Here is a 16,867-nt window from a genome sequence, read left to right on the forward strand (position 1 = left end):
AATTTCTTGTTCATGTTGTTTGCCCAATAGAAATAAAAGTATGTCCCTTCGCGTGCATTCGGCTGATATATTTTATCCGTTTCCATTCCGAATTCATAGTCCGGCATAGCCCGCATCCGAATCGGCATCCGGTCATTATCCGATTCGCTTCAAACCCGACAAATAAGAATGAGCCGAAGCGTTATCCAATCCGACCCGATCCGCTTACACTAGCGAAGAAACAACGGCGCAGATCGTCCCGGCTAGATCGGACGGTCGAGAGGAGCCTACGGGCGCACCATCTCCCCTCCTTTTCCCTTTCGAGGGGAAGGGAAGCAGACATATCTGGTGTACCCACCCGCACTGCAGTCACAGTCAACACGACCCCTGCCCCCTCGAAAACCTCGCCCCTCCCCCCGCTTAAAACCCCCCTCCCCTGTCTCCACTCTGTCTCCACTCTCCACTCACCACTCCGCCGCCCTCATCGCCAAGATCCCCTCCGCCCACAAATATTTTCTTGATTCTCCCTCCACCCACACCTTGATCGCCCCCGGTCCCTTAATCCCCCCGCCGGCTTCGACCGCCTCCGTCCCGTCCCGGAGTCGGCGCGCGGGATGGGGAAAAGGAAGGCCAAGAAACCCGCCGCGAGGCCCCGCAGCGGCGCGGGCGGGAGCGTGCCGCGGCCGGTGAGCGAGGGCGAGACCGAGACCGAGCCCGAGCCCGACGGGGAGGAGGGCGACTTCTGCTTCGTCTGCAAGGACGGCGGCCACCTCCGCCTCTGCGACTACAGGTTCGCGCCGCTCTCGCCCCGGGCCTCGTCTTCTTGTCCGTTCCTGCCCTGTCCCCGCAGCCTGAGGAGAAAGCGGAATGCCGGTCGATGATCTAAGAACCGGCTCGTAGGTGGAGTTCCGTCGGGTCAGAATTGATGGGGTTCGTGCTGTGTGGATTGAATTTGTGTGAGGCACGCTGTTGGTTGCTGGGTTGGTTGGTTCATCCGCGTTCTCCTAGCCAACTGCATTGTACGACGACATGTCCAGTAAAACATGTGCAATGGCAAGTCGTGGTGGGATGAGGCCCAGCCCCTTCTCTGCCTATAGGATAACAGATACAACAAACTGCGCTGCTGAAGCAGCAGCCTGTTTACCTGGTCCTGGACAGAATCCTGATCACCTTTGGCCCGTCGCTGTCTATTTTTTTCTTAGCATGAGTCTGTAAATAATTGTGCATTTTGGCACTCCCTTGCGCTTTTCTGACCAAAGCCTTAAGCGCAGTTATGCGCACATTAAGCGCAATCAAGTGTGCCTCTTTTAACTATGGTTTTAGTATATGCTAAATGGGTGGAAACATTGTTTTAGTCCATTGCATTGTTCCAGAGTCCCAGACATTTTCACAGCATATATTAATACCTATCAGTATCTTCCAGGAACTGCAACAAGGCTTACCATCCCAAGTGCGTGGAAAAGGATGAGGATTTCCTCAATTCAGATGAGGACTTCATCTGCGGTGAGTATCTACATCACTACATGTACTTTATTTACCATTGCTACAACTGCCACTGCTGTGGAACTCTTGTGGTTATGTGGGTGAATAAAGTTGCTCTGTGAAACCTGAAATAATTTTACTTACCTTTATTGCTCTGTTTAGCTAGTTCCTTCAGACACTATGACATGGCGCAGCAGTATGCTAAAACACGATACCTTAGAATTCCTAATGGATCTAACAAAACATGGCTCCTGATTTTTTGTTAACAGTAGTTTCAGCTGTCCAAGTTGTCTTTAATTCCACCAAATGTTATTATTTTTATTTATTACTGACCCTACTGGTTGCTAAATGTGGCAGGTTGGCACACATGCTGTATCTGCAAAGGGCATTCATACTATCGGTGCCTCTGCTGTCCAGTTAAATCGGTTTGTTATGGTTGCCTGAGAGAAGCAGACTTTGTCCAAGTCGGAAGAAGGCAAACAAAGGGATTATGCGCTAACTGTCTAAGGCTGGGAATCATGATTGAGAATAATATTCAAACCGACTCTGATGGGGTAACTAAGTACATATCCTTCAATCCTTGATAGAATTTCAATCCACCGTCCAGCCAGGTGCAGATCCCCTTGGAGTGGCCCCTAAGAGCATCTCAAAGGGCACCCCTCAAACCTCCCCCATATGTCTGGGCGGACAGTCTGATTCTGTCCGGACACAAAACGCCTGCCCAACGGGCTTCCCCAAATCTGCCCCATATGTCCGGACTTCCCCAAACCTGCCCCATATGTGCGGGAGAAATGAGGCTGTCCGGACATGTCTGCCACATCAGCTCCGGCCCATGTTGGACCACTTTCTTTCTTTCCTTTTTCTCTCTCCTCTCTCCATCCCCACCCATCATATGCATGTGTTGGACAATTGGGGGATAAAATTGGGGAACATAATTGGAGGGGAGGACAAATGGGGCTCAACTCTTTGCTGTCCGCGCACATACGGGGACTGAAATTTGACACTTGCGGGCTTGCCCTTGGAGTTGCCCTAATTTCATCAAGTGGATTTCAGCAGATTGATCCTGGCACTTTGTTTAGATACCAAAGCCACTCTTTTTGTTTGCTTGAATCACGTCCCTGCCTTCTTCCCATGTCATAACTTCTCTAACCATTTAGATCTGGAGTAGCTAAAATCTCTGCCCCGCCTTTTTTTTTTGAATTTTCACCGGGGGGGGGGGGGGGGGGGGGGGGGCGGAGGGAAGCCCTTCCACCACCTGTATATATTGCGTAAAGGGGGCAAAAGCCACCAGAGAATTCAGTCGTTACAAGAGGGGGCGAGAGCAGAGTGCAACTCTCAGGATCCGCAAGCCTCGCGGCTCATCTAAGTACAGACAACCAAACGTCGATGTGGGACTGATCGTCGGTCTTCATCCGGCCACGCCAAAGCACTGCATCATCTCGACAGGCTTTGAGCGTAGCAGCAAGGGACATCGTGTCATCCTGGAAAACAATTGCATTGCGACGCTTCCAAAGCCGCCAGCAGCATAGCAGGACGAAGCCCGCAGGAGAGTTGGTGCCGACGGCCGGGGACGCGTCAAAGCGATGAAGCGCACAAACCGAACCCGCAGCGGGGGGCAGCCCGATCCTACGCCAAAACTGCACCGCGAACGGGCACCCGAAGATGAGGTGGTCGGCCGTCTCGAGCTCCGCCTCGCAGCAGGGGCATCCGGCCTCCGCCGCAGTGAGGATGGTCTTGCGCAGCAGCACGTCCCGCGTATGCACACGAGACTGAGTGAGCAGCCACCCGAAGAACTTAACTCGCGATGGGGCACGGGAAGACCAAAGGAAGGAAGCCGCACCACGCCGCCGTAGTGGTAGAGGGCGTAGGCGCCCCGTGAAGAGAACCCACCACCACGGCCCGCACAGAGCGTGACAGACCGGGCGTCGGGCTCACTTGGGGGGGGGGGGGGCACGCCGCAACTAGCAGTTGAACCGCCTCAAGTTCCTGGGCCGTCCGCCACCAGCATGGTGATATTCTCAGTAGAAAGTGGTTGCAGCAGCCAAGGAGACGTTGTCGAGAAGTAGATGATGTGGGTGCTTTAAAAATCTGGGCATCTACAGCTATGTTTTTAAATGCAATGGTCTTTACACAAATGATTCAAGTTTTCCAGCGGTCATTCTTCTCCAGTCACATGTTTGTGTGAAAAGATAGAAGGAAATTCTAAACACCACCAAAAAAGAAGATCCAAAACTATGTAGTGTTGGGCACTTTTTGTTGTCGATGTGTTCTTGGGAGTTCTCTTTTGAGGACCAAGCACAGTTGATAGGTAACAAGAGCATGGATTTTGGATGGAGAGAGAAGGCTAACATGGTGCTGATAATACATAGAAAACAATCACAGGTTAAAATCTGCTGATATCCACTTGGTGGAGTAGGGATAACTCTAGGGGATCTTGACCATTGGGGATTAACTGTTTTTATTTTTTTATTGAACACGGGCTTAACTGTTTCCTTTCTTTTGTTATTTGGCTATCTTTGATAACCTTCTATACTGGATATATTTGTTGGCTTGCAGCAAACATCAGTTTGTGCAGTGTTGTTTAACTATATATTGTGGTATTTAACTATATATTGTTTCCTTGCATAATGCATATTGTATTTCCTTGTAGCAATTGCTCTAATGCAGAATGTAACATCTGACATGTAGAATGCTGCTGCCATTAAATTTATCTTATGTGCACATTTCTGATGGTACTTAGTAGTTACTCTTTGGTGATGGCATTTGGCCCTTCGAGTTTCTTTTTACTCTATATATGCATATGTTCTGATGGTAGATTCTCTGTTTTCTAGGAGAGGGTTGATTTCAGTGACAGGTCAACTGTTGAATTTTTGTTTAAGGAATACTGGGAGATAATTATAAAGAAAGAGGGCTTAACATTGGATAACCTTCAAGAAGCTTATGCTAGTTTAAATGATGGCCCGGATCAGATGTCAGATTCTGAGAATTTTCCTAAAGTACAGGACAGCTCAGATGATGATTTCTTGGGCAATAGTGATGGTGGTGATGCTGAGCCAATTTGCCCATCTAATTTAAATGGAACATCAAATAAAGTGAAACCCTTTCTGAAGCATGCAAAATCAAAGAAGAATGTCTATGTTGGCTGGGGTTCAAAAGAGCTGATTGGATTCCTTGAATCAATAGGCAAAGATACATTCAAATCTCTAGATCAATTTGGTGCTGCTGAAGTTGTCAAGGAGTACATTCGACAGAAGGATCTTTCGCAGAAAGATAAGAAAAAGCATGTCATATGTGATGAGAAACTCAAGAAATTGTTTAGAAAATCAAAGATTAAGTACAACAAGATATATAGCTTGCTCGAGAGGCATATTGCTGCAAATGACACATCTGAGGATGAAACATTTGCCAGTTCTGAGGATAACAGTGATTCATGTATGAAAAAGAGAACTCGGACCATGACCTCTGGCTCTGGGTTCACTACTTCGAAAGGGACTTCTGAAATAAACAAGAGATGCTTTGCTTCTCTTGTTTGTGACAACATTAAGTTGATATATTTGAAGAAATCCTTAGTTGTGGATCTGCTAAAGCAGCCTGAGGCATTTGAAAATAAAGTTATTGGTTGTTTTGTTAGAGTAAAGAATGACCCCAAAGACTATAGTTACCACAAGCCTAAAGCATTCTACCAGATTGGACAAGTAACTGGTAATATTCAACCTTTTACGTTCCCTATATTCCGTTTTACTACTCTATGCTCCATTTGCCTGGTTTAGTGTTCTTCCCCTAATAGAGAACTGTATCAGTTTCATGTGCATGTTGTTTAGGTCTATTCAAATATACTGTCTTCCAGCAAGTAAATAAGAAATAATGATGAATTCTACAATCCATACATTACCAGGAGCTTAACTCATGGGAATAAAACTCCATTTCACAGGGCATGTGAATAAATACTCTATTCTGTATCTTTTGGCTACATCGCATTTAGTTATTGTTTGCTGATGAGAGATATGCAACAGGCATTAGGAAATCCTCAGAAGAATACAAGGTAAAGGACAAGGTAAAGGACATGTCTACAGATATGCTTTTGTGTGTTTCCAGCTGCTGGTCTGAAGTCAAAATTTCCATGTTATCAGAGGAAGATTTTGGGGAGGTAATTTATAACGCTTTTTATTGTGAGAATTACACTTCTTAATGTTCCAACACTACTAAAGCAATTCATAGAGATAGAAGATTGGCACCGATGACTATTAAATATGAATCAAAACAAACTTATGATCTATAGGTTCTTTCTGCTATTATTTTATTTTCTTCATGTATGCACTTAAACTTTGCACATGTTGTTCAAGTTTTTTGTTGTTGATAATAACAGGACGAATGTGAAGATTTTCGCCTGTTCGTCCAGAAAGAAAACTCTAAAAGGCTCACTGTTGTAAGTTAATCTTTTCCAATTTCTAGTGTCCCAAAATGCAGTTGTCCTGATAGTATTTGATGTAATGCAGACTACTATTATTTTTGTTTCAACATGCATAGAAAGTTAGAAGTTATAGGAAAAAGATAACTGTCGATGCTTGGCTATATTCTTTGTCCAACATGATATGTAACTAATGAAGCATATTGCAATTTGTAAAGTTAAATAGTGGTATTGGTATCAGTGCCTCACATGTAATTATTTCGGATTTCTCATCATATGTCCATAGATACTTAGATATACACAGTTTGTGTTGTATCTGAATTGTCTTTGTCACAAGTGCATTCTTCATTGGAAAATAGATGACAAGCCCTGCCAGCCTTGAAGTGCTCGGGTGTGAAACTGTGATATCTGCGGATGTGCTAGACAGCCTGGGATGTTTGAATCGGAGTTCCAAGTTATGTTTTTATGGGAAACAGGGCCAACAACTTCATTTAATGACAAGAGGGTTAAATGTGCAAAATAACTCAAAACAAAATCTGGTGTGACAGTTAGCCAGTTGCACCTTGCAATGTTTTTTATATATTTGTGTAATATCCTTATCAGAGAGTGAGACCAACTCAAGTATTCAGTATTTGCTTGGAGTCTTGGATGCCAGTTATTTGACATATTTCTTTCCTGCGTTTCCTTCTTTTCTGGTTTTGGAAAATGTTACAGATATTTGTTGGGTCTCTTTTTTACTTGATTGTTGATTCCATGAACGTGCTGGTTTTTACAGGCTGAGCTTGAGGAAAAAGCGAGAAGTGTACACAGAGATATAGTCACTCATGTAAGTCTGTTAGGAAATTATACCAACATTATGTATTTGTCTGGTACATTCTGCATTTTTTTATGCATCATCATTTGATATTAGCTCATTTTATATTCAAAATAGTATTTCAGTGACATATTCTAGAGTCTGAACTCTCCTATTTTAAGTTTACCTATTAATTCTTTTTTCTGTTAGAATGTTAACGAAATCGCCCTTTCCCCATTCCAGTGGATCGATAAAGAACTTAAGAGACTGGACAATTTAATTGAATTGGCCAATGAAAAAGGTTGGCGCTGCGAATATCCTTGTCAGATAAATATCTTTCTTTCATTTAATGATCTTTTTAATAAAAAAAGTTCTTGGTTTCCTTTTTATACTTCAGTACGATACACCTATCTTAGGACATGCAAGTGGACTTTGTACAGTTATATCCTTAACTAAATTTTACGAAGCTCGAGTACATTGATAAGAGACAGCTATTGCGCTCGCCATCCGAAAGACAACGTCTTCTTGAAGAGGTCCCTCGAGTTATTCCAGATCTGGAAGATAATAAAGACACAGAATTATTAGTCGCAGCATCAGAGAAGTCTTTTCAGATGAATACAGCTACTTTACAAGGTGATGATGCTCCTATCTCTATTACCTGTGTGGGCTGCCACGTTGGCTACTAAAATCAATCTAGTGTCATATTGAGCTTCTGCAGAGATCTGCGGGAACAAATGGTGGATTAACTCACCATTCTATTTGCACAGTTATATCTCATATATGCTTCCTTATGTTATTTACATTTGTTATATTTAGGTTAACTTATTACAGCATGTATCTCTACTACTGTTTCCACCAATAGATTACCTGTACAAAGACACTAAATCTAGATATTGTATCTACTAGTGTTTCTGTTGTTTTACAGCTACACTTTGTCCTGGACAAATAGTGAATTCTGTTATGTGTGTGACTGTGTGTTCAGTAACATCCTACATTTTATAGACCACTACATAAGGGCAGTTAGTTACATGCAGGAACCCCAATCTAACTCAACTTACTTTGTTAAGAATGGGAAATTTCTTTATTTATTGATTTTCGTGCCAGGTTACTGTTCATCTTAGAGCTAGTCGTCTAGTTTCTATTTGGAAATGGATGCCAAGTATAACAGCTGGTTTACTTTGGACAATTACCACTAGCAAAAATATCCACTCCAATAGATTATATGGCCTCTATCCACTCCAATAGATTATATGGTCTCTATCAGTTATGCACGTGTTTTTACTCGTCTTGCGACATGTGGTTGTATGACCATTGTCATACTGATCTTTGATTTCTAATCCTTTTCATCACAATTGAAGCTGCTCCTTTTTAACCTTTTTTGTTGCTTATTTCAACGGTTTATCAGGAATTTCTCAAGTTGTTCTAAAATAGCAGGTAAATACTTATTTTGTGTAGGTGCCAGTGGGGACAGAGCTGTTTTCTCGGAAAGATACTCAGAAGAATCTAAAGGTTTGCTTCTGTAATTTGCTTTCAACTTTTATGGTTGATTGATAGATTCTGATATTTATATAGGTGCCAAGAGTGTGAGTTGTTTATTGAAAAAGTTACCCGGAAGAAATACCTAAAGATTTACTTTTAGATAGAGTATCCATTCAGTCACAATTCACGAACAGGAGATAATCACTGTTTTTGTGTAGGTGCCAATGGGGAGAAAGCTGTTCGTTTGACACGTTGCTCAAAAGAAAAGCCTAGAGGTTTGATTACAATACCATACACTAAATTATTATTTTTGGAAAAGGCTCTAAAAGTTGTAGTCAATGTTGCTAAAACACACTGATTTTTGTGTAGGTGCCAATGAGATAGCTGTTTGCTTGAGAAGTTGCTCGGAAGACAAATCTGAAGGTTTGATTAGATACTATGCACTAAATTGTTGTGAATGTTGGTAAAACTTCTTTTTGTGTAGGTGCCAATGACGAGAGAGCTGTTTGCTTGAAAAGTTACTCAGAAGGTGTGGCGTTCACTAAATTGTTCACATAGTGTTCACTAAATTGTTCCAAATGCTGGTAACCATTCTGACTTTTTGTGCAGGTGCCAATGAGAAAGCTGCTCACATGAAAAGTTTCTCTGAAGAAAAGACTAAAGGTGTGCTTACATGATGTGTGGTAAATTGTTCTGAAAGGTTGTAAAACACTCCTGATTTTTGTAGGTGCCAGTGAGGACAGAGCTGTTTCCTTAGAAAGTTGCCCGGAAGAAAATTCTAAAGGTTTTACTTGTATAATGATTATCTGCATTCAGCTGGATTTTGTAAAGTTGTATTTCTGTTTTACATACTTGATACTTTTTGTGCAGGTGCCAATGAGGAAGCTGCTTACCTGAAAAGTTGCTCTGAAGAAAAATCTGAAGGTTTGCTTACATGATGTGCAGTATTTTTTTTCAAAGAGGTTGTAAAACACTCCTGATTTTTGTGTAGGTGCCAACGACGGCAGAGCCGTTTCCCTATCCTTAAAAAGTTGTCCAGAAGAAAATTCTAAAGGTTTTACTTATATAATGATTATCTGCATTCATCTGGATTTTGTAACGTTGTATTTCAGTTTTACATACTTGATGTTGGATGACTAGTTTGAGTTAATACTTACGTTACACTTCTAATGCTATGCCTATTTTGATATCAATGGTAGTGGAGTTCAATGCTGCATGAGACCGTTAGTGCTATTCTCTTCTGCTGTGAACCGTAGAGTTTAATATTGTAGAATGCCCACTAAAAGAACACTAGAAGATTCATTCCAATCATTTTATGCACCTGTAGATTAGACAACTTAGCAACTATCGATAAGTGCTATCCACATTTGCGGTCGATAAGTAACCATTACTCTGTATGATATGCCCTCTAATAAATAATGCATCTTCAGTTAAGTAAGTTGGCTCTTTGGTTACTATTGACATCATCTCAATCATTGGTTGTCATTTTAATTTGGATTGATAATTGTTCTAAATTATACCCCTAAATAGTTTGAGCCGAGGCTCAGAAAATTCCTTGTCTAAACAACAGCTTTACTTAACCTTGGTTTGAAGAAAAGAATATTACAGAATCCCCATGTCACCTCTTTCTCTCCCCCTCTCTTCTTTGAGTTACCTTCCCAGTTTCATTGTTCATATTACATTATGCAGGTACTGAAGGTGACACTGATACACCGAAAACGTGTGTTCAAAATCAGGGCACTGCAGGTCTGTGCTTACTGCCCATCCTTTCGCTAGTTTTTTTTTGAGCAAATATCCTTTCACTAGTTATGCTGTACTACCTCTGTAAATTAATATAAGACCTTTTAGATCACGACTTTAGTGATCTAAAAAGTCTCATATTAGTTTACGGAGGGAGTACTCCTCTGAGGATTAGATGATTAGTCTTCTTCAAGCCTTTATTCCAGCTGATGTTGCAGTTTCATTCTAGTGACATACTGACCATTCCGAGCTACCTGTTTCTCATTGTTCATGTTTTAATGACGCAGACACTAAATCCAATGCTGCTGGCGATACACCTAGAACAAATGTCCAAAGCCAGAGTACTCAGGGTAAGGTCATGCTACCTGTCATTTCACTAATAATTGCATTGCTCTTGGAAGGATTGGTCCTCCACCTTCCCTGTGTCGAGCTGCTGTTGCATTTTCATTCTGTTGAGACACCGGCCTTTGTCAGATACCCCACTTTTCACTGTTCATATTTCACAATGCAGGTAGTGAAGAGAATGCTGCTGGTGATAAACTGGGAGCAAATGTCCAGAAGCAGGGTGCTGAAGGTTCTCTCTTATTACCATCCTTTTATTTGTTACTATTATATATGAGGGAAAATGTAGTGAGTTTTTTAGAGGCGCTGTGTTTTACCCATTGAGCTACTATTAAGTAACTTAAAAGTCACCTGTGAATTTCTATGGTAAAACATATGTGACCTACAGTGAGAAAAGAAAACATCATGTGACCCTAGTTTTGTAAATGAATGGTTTTGAATTTTGCGCACATCTCCCATCGTTCACATATGTAAGCAGTTTAGTGAACCCATGAGGCCACGAGTTTGATTACAATTTTCCAGCTTTATTCCTAATTTTGCTGGTTCTTATATAATTTTAGCATTCTGTTCTACCTGACCAACCATGATTGATGCAGGCAATGCCGCTCGCATCCCAGCCGAAGTAATCAACATTGATGACGACGAAGATGATCCGACGCATGATCAAGGTGCAAACGTGGTTGTTGTTGATATGGATGCCGATGAGTCTGGGAATATTCATGTGGCGCAACGCAAGACAAGGCAGTCGGGCATGTGGCATTACAGGGATCCTTTTGGTGACGAGCAAGGCCCCTTCTCTCTAGAGCTGTTGGATGGTTGGAACATGCAAGGGTACTTCGACGATGACTTCAGGGTCTGGAGAGCCGGTCAGTCTAGCGACTCTGCCATCTTGCTCAAGGACGCTCTGCGCCTGAAGCGCTGAGAAGGATGGCAGCTACTTGGGGTTCCCATGCTAGCAAGTTAATGTGAAAGAGGGGGCTTCTCCTGTAATATATTCCTGCCCAGATTCTCCTACTTTGTTCCTAATATTATGGTGGGAGGACCAGTCAGACTTACATTACCTGGTCCTACGAAACTTTGGCCTCTGCTGTGAATTGTGGGATGGACATCAGTTGGTTTCAGAGGTTGATGCAAGTCTATGTCTAAACATGTTCAGTTATGCGTTCTGCTCTCTCCTTTTTCTTGTTATATAAAAAATGCTAACCTGGTTTGAAATGTTCTGAATGTTGTGATGATGATACTGTTTTCTTCAGAGCGATGATCTGGTTCCATTGATAAAATAGTGATGGTATAGCGTCTAAGGAACTGACATGAACACCAGCAATACATGTCCTAGAGTTCTCAAGTGGCCTGCAGCCTCCACCTTTAGAGATTTTGAAGTGTCAGAAAGCACTGTGGCAATAGGCAGGACCCCTCACAGTATAGGTTGTCGAATTGCTTTTTCGTCACAAGCCCGACAGAGAAGAAAACCGAGAGCACTTGCACAAATGGATGCATGTATGTCGATAATTAGGAACTACACAAACATGTTACAAGCAAGACATGTCAACGCACCAAACAACGAACAATCGGCTCAAGGGTCGTGGGATACAAACACCACTGGCTCCCTGGCATCTGCTACAAGGATGGCCTTGTGTAACGCCCTGGCAAACCCATCGGTTTCTGGTCGTTGCGGCTGGACACACAGACCAACACTATTTTTTTCCGGTGCACTCTCTCACAAGCCAAACGTACTTAATTTTGAGGTTCTTCTTCGATGGGCTCCCGAAAAAGAAGATGCATCTTATTGATATGAGTAGTCTATATATCATTCTCTTTAAGATGTCACACCTTGGGACCTAGGAGGCTTTCATTCCATGCATTGTAATCTCGAGGCTTTTCACTTTAAGTGTTGACGAGGCATTACTGTTCATATTGCTAATCTCCTCAACTATGAGAAAGTGGAATTTCCCATTACATACCTTGGTCTTTCGTGCTCGGATAAACAGTTGGTGGCGTCAAATTGGGATCCCATGGTTAGTAAAGTTGTTAAGAGAGTAGACCCTTGGCAAGGGAAACTCATGTCTTAGGGCATACGACTAACTCTTCCAACCCGTGATTATCTACTATCCTGATCTCAGCAATGGGCCTCTTTATTCTAGGAGACGGTGTTCATGTGCAATTTGACAAAGTTAGGGCTAGGTTTTTCTGGGAAGCGGACATGGCTAAATGAAAATATATATGGTCTGATGGGCAAACATTTGCAAACCTAAAGTCCAGAGAAACCTGGGTATCACTAACCCCAAGAAGATGAACTTGACTCTAGTAACCAAGTGGATTTGAAAATCTTCCCTGAATGATGACAACATGTGGGCTCGAATTCTCAAAGGGAAGTACATCCCAGATGTTTCTTTCTTAGCTTCTAAGACTAAGGGCTCCCAAATTTGGAGAGGGATCCAAAAATACAAAGGGATTTTCAACCTGAGCATTCGCTTGGAGGTCGGGAATGGGAGAGACACTAAATTTTGGCTTTCTAAGTGGATCGATGACAAGCCTCTCTACACTAGATATCCTAACTTTTTAATCATAATCTGGCCCTGAGATCCTTGTCAGCAATGTGTTTATTGACAGTATGTTCAATCTCGCTTTTTTTTTCTCGAACACGCATAGCATGTGTATTATTCATTAAAGATAGAGAAAAGGATATAGGAAACCCTCCACCGATGGTCCAATTACAAATTACATGTTGCACCTCCACATCTAGTCCACTCCACACAAGAACAAGAGACTAGAAACTACTCAGGACATACCCCATTTGCTCAACTTTTATAGAGACTCCTCTACATCACCTCGAATGAGTCCTGCAGTACGCCAGGCATGTCCCTCCTGTTCCACGCGACGCACAACCCTAGCAATCTCCAGGGTAGCACCATCTAATACCACCGAGTTTCGGTGCTTTCACAGCTCCCATAGGCCTAAACTTGTTTCTTGGGTAGGGTTACAAGGGAAGCTCGTAGGTTTCTCCTATCCAAAGAATGGGATTTAGGGAAATGGAACCTGGAGATGCCAGGTGTCTTCACATTGAAATCTTTTTACGCCAAACTAAACCAAGGCCCTAGGGTGCGATATGCTAAGGCATGTGGGCTTCAAGGGTTCCGCTAAAAGCCTGCATATTCCTTTGGCAAGGTTCGTTAGATTGCCTACCATCAACATTTAATCATCAGACATGGAGCGGCCCGGGCAATGACTGTTGTGCCTTTTGCGACAACCTAGAAAATGTCGACAACATCCTTTTCGAGTATGCCCCAGTTAAGTTCCTATGAAGCTGTCATGGGAAAAGCTTAGGCGCTAACTAGGCTCCAAATTCCTTGGTAGATCAACTAGCACCACTTCCCATCTCACGAGGCCAACACCTTAGATTAGCCTGGCGCTCGTTTGCGCCCTTAGATTGGGCACTTTGGACCACCCGCAAGAAAATTGCTACCGAAGGAAAATTGCCTACTCATCCAGATAACTACATTTTTAAATGGCCTCTTTTCTTTCTGTAGTGGTGCCCTCTAGGGAAGAGGACTATGATGAGGCCAACGAAGTGCTTTGCAAGATTAAATGCCTCCATGCAGAAGATTACATATTCAAATCAACAAAGTGCTCTCATGCAAACCAAACCGCCTTAAATGCCTCCATGCAAAAGAAAAGAGACGGTTAATCTTTTGCAAGAGATTAAGGAGCTCTGTCTTGAAGCCTCGATGCTCTTAAGATTACATATTTTGTAGTAGGGTTTCGCCTTTATGCGGTTACATTATGTTTTCCCCCTAGCCTTATTATTTGGCTAGTTGTTTCTATTCCGGATGTAAGACTTTGTAAGAATCTATAATTTGTGTTGGCTTCATTAGTTTAAAGCCGGACATCCTTGCGCCTTTCTTCCAAAAAAATCTCTAAATAGCCGGAGCGACCTCCTCTAAGGGCACACAATTGTACCGTAAAACCGAAACCCTAATCTAGATAATGTGTGCCGATCAAACGTTTACAAAACCTGGAACGTGGTGGCTAGCACTCAACTATCAAGGGTAGCGAGCTCTATTGTCCTTGCCTTGTTTGTTGAAGTATGATGGCGTCCTTGTGACATCTCTGTTGTCACCGATTACCAAGTTAACAGGAAGATGATACTATATACTTAAAACAGAGCTGTAGTTTTAAGGCGGTTTGGTTTGCATGAGAGATTTCGGGAGTCTAATAAATTGCGTTGCAAGGGTACGCAGCTAAGAGCATCTCCAACAGCCGCGCTAAACAAGCGCCGCGCCGCAAATTTGGTTATTTTAGCGCGCGTAACCCGGCGGGTTGCTCCAGCGGGCGCACAATAATCGCGCACGCGGTATAAGGAGTTGGGCGCGCGGTCGGATTCGCTATCTCGCGCGGTGTATTTGGGGCACCCGCTTCCGCGCGCGGCACACTCGAGCGCTCGCACCGCACTCTCTCCTCTCCGCCTCCTACGCCCGCGCGCGCCGGCGCCGGCGAACTGCACCCATGGACACACGCGCCGGCACCCCGCTCACCCCATCCTATAGCCGCGACCCCTCCACCGCTGCCGCCGCCGTCGCCGCCGCCGCAAACCCTAGCCCGAGTGGCGTTGGCCTCGCCTCCGCCGGAGCTCCTCCGACCATCTTCGGAGGCGGAAGAATGGTCTTCCGAAGATGAGGACGAAGACGAGGACGAGGATTGATGTGTCTTTCACTTGTGTCTTGAACTTGGTTTGCATTTTGAACTTGATTGGACGAACTTGTGGGCATGATTTTAAACTTGTGGGCATGAACTTTTATTCATCAACTTGTTTGTGTGAAATTTTATATGTCATGTTCATTGCATTTTGAATGTTTCAAATTTATTTTGTGTCCAAAATGCCATATATGCAATGCCCCGGCGAGTCGCGCGCGCTGCTGGAGCGACGCGCACGCTGCATTTTAGCGCGGCTGTTGGAACCAGCGCTGGCGGCCGCGCAAAACCAGACGAACGGCGCGCGGCAAACTAGTTTTTAGCGCGCGGCGCGAAACGCGGCTGTTGAAGATGCTCTAATGATTGATACGTTTGCCTGCTGCAATGAGGTCCTTGTCAACTTACAACCCAAGTTAGAGCCAGACTCGGACCCAACCTCACGGCAACGCGACCTCAACACATGTAACACATCTCCGGATGCCCAAACTTAAACCCAAATCTACCCCCACACGGCCCTACCTCCTCACCAGCAAACCTGGCAAATAATAGCCGGCAAGAGAACACCCAAACAACCAGGAAAATCCACACGCCATCATGGCCACCACGCGACTCCGCCTCCTACTCCTCCTATTCACGCTGCTCGCCGGCACCGCCGTCTTCTCCGTCTCCGCCGCCCGCGACGCCCCTGCCGAGCCGGCCGTCGCGGGTCCGGTCGGCGCGGAGCCGAGCGCCTACGAGATGTTGGAGAAATTTGGCTTCCCAAAGGGAATACTCCCGGTGGGCGTCACCGGCTACACGCTCCGGCGGTCGGACGGCGCGTTCCAGGTGTTCATGGACAAGGATTGCGAGTTCGAGGTGGACGGCGGGTACAAGCTTACCTACAAGCGGACGATCTCCGGCAGGGTGGCCGGCGGCAGCTTGTGGGACCTCCGGGGCGTCTCGGTGAAGATCTTCTTCGTCAACTGGGGCATCGACCAGGTGGTCATGGCCGACGCCGACCACCTCATGTTCTACGTCGGCCCGCTCTCCCAGGCCTTCACGTCGGACAACTTCGAGGAGTCCCCGCAGTGCAGGTGCCGTGGCAACGGCGTCGCGGACGTTGGCGAGGGCGCCGGCGTGGGCGTGGCGACGATGTAGGATCGGGCAGTTGGTTACGTGATTTCATATACGTACGTGTACGCAACAAACTGTTGGTTAATTTGGTTTCCGGGATTGGCGCGCGTGCAATTCTTGCACGCGATGCTGTGAATTAGTTGATGTAAGTCGACGGATGCACAGCATGATTGGTGTGCGTGCAATGCGCTGCACACGGAGGAAAAGGACCCCATCAAATAGGGTGTCGATTCTATTTGCCTTATCTTTGTGATTCTTCTTCTTCTTCTTCTTCTTCTTCTTCTTCATAATGCGTGCAATTGTCATATTTTGCTTAGTACTCCCTTCGTCTCATAATATAAGAGTGTTTTTAATATTATTATAGTGTAAAAACGCTCTTGTATTATGGGAGGAGGAAGTATTATTTTTATTCAACGTTTTTATGTCGTTTATCGTCTTTCGTCCGTTGATGAGCGTTACATGAGTGGTGGTGTCGAGCTTGTCGGGGGAATGTTTGTAACGGAAAAACATTTGGATCAATTAACCAATCTCTAAAAAGGAGTTTTCTAAGCGCACATCACCCCTCCTCCGCAAGTGTAGGGGTGCCCGGATAGAGCTCTAGTTTCCCCACTTTGGTTTTTTTTATATGGTAGGGTTACACGCCTAGTGGAGGTGGGGGGAGGGGGGATGTCTCCTTGACGTCGGGAAGGACCTGGCACCACTGGGTGCCCAGATGGCGGCGCAGAGGGGCCGACGACTCCTCCTTGACGTGGCATCCAATTTGTACGCTAGTGTTAGGCGGAGGGTACAGTGGCTCCTCTTTGAATCGACACTCGATTTGGACGCCGGGTTGCGCGGAGGGG

At 44.5% G+C, this 16,867-nt stretch overlaps 2 protein-coding genes across 2 annotated transcripts; both read left to right on the forward strand.

Annotated features, from left to right (window-relative positions):
- The first annotated feature begins 410 nt into the window (after window positions 1-410).
- Window positions 411-11,378, forward strand: LOC125518868 (zinc finger CCCH domain-containing protein 19). Its single transcript, XM_048683753.2, has 21 exons — window positions 411-769; window positions 1,403-1,482; window positions 1,819-2,015; window positions 4,293-5,163; window positions 5,475-5,608; window positions 5,828-5,887; window positions 6,645-6,695; window positions 6,906-6,976; window positions 7,126-7,295; window positions 8,118-8,171; window positions 8,360-8,416; window positions 8,511-8,564; window positions 8,626-8,670; window positions 8,751-8,804; window positions 8,869-8,925; window positions 9,012-9,065; window positions 9,133-9,195; window positions 9,831-9,887; window positions 10,169-10,231; window positions 10,393-10,455; window positions 10,820-11,378. The coding sequence occupies exons 1-21, from the start codon at window positions 594-596 to the stop codon at window positions 11,143-11,145; spliced, it is 2,757 nt and encodes a 918-aa protein (XP_048539710.2). The 5' UTR covers window positions 411-593; the 3' UTR covers window positions 11,146-11,378.
- A 4,005-nt stretch (window positions 11,379-15,383) lies between these two features.
- LOC125535497 (uncharacterized) lies at window positions 15,384-16,269 on the forward strand. The gene has a single exon (XM_048698561.2). The coding sequence runs from the start codon at window positions 15,507-15,509 to the stop codon at window positions 16,047-16,049; it is 543 nt and encodes a 180-aa protein (XP_048554518.1). The 5' UTR covers window positions 15,384-15,506; the 3' UTR covers window positions 16,050-16,269.
- Window positions 16,270-16,867: the final 598 nt, after the last annotated feature.

The sequence above is a fragment of the Triticum urartu genome, chromosome 1A (assembly GCF_056163025.1).
Source record: "Triticum urartu cultivar PI428250 chromosome 1A, HENAU_Tu73, whole genome shotgun sequence".
In the NCBI taxonomy this organism is placed as follows: domain Eukaryota; kingdom Viridiplantae; phylum Streptophyta; class Magnoliopsida; order Poales; family Poaceae; genus Triticum; species Triticum urartu.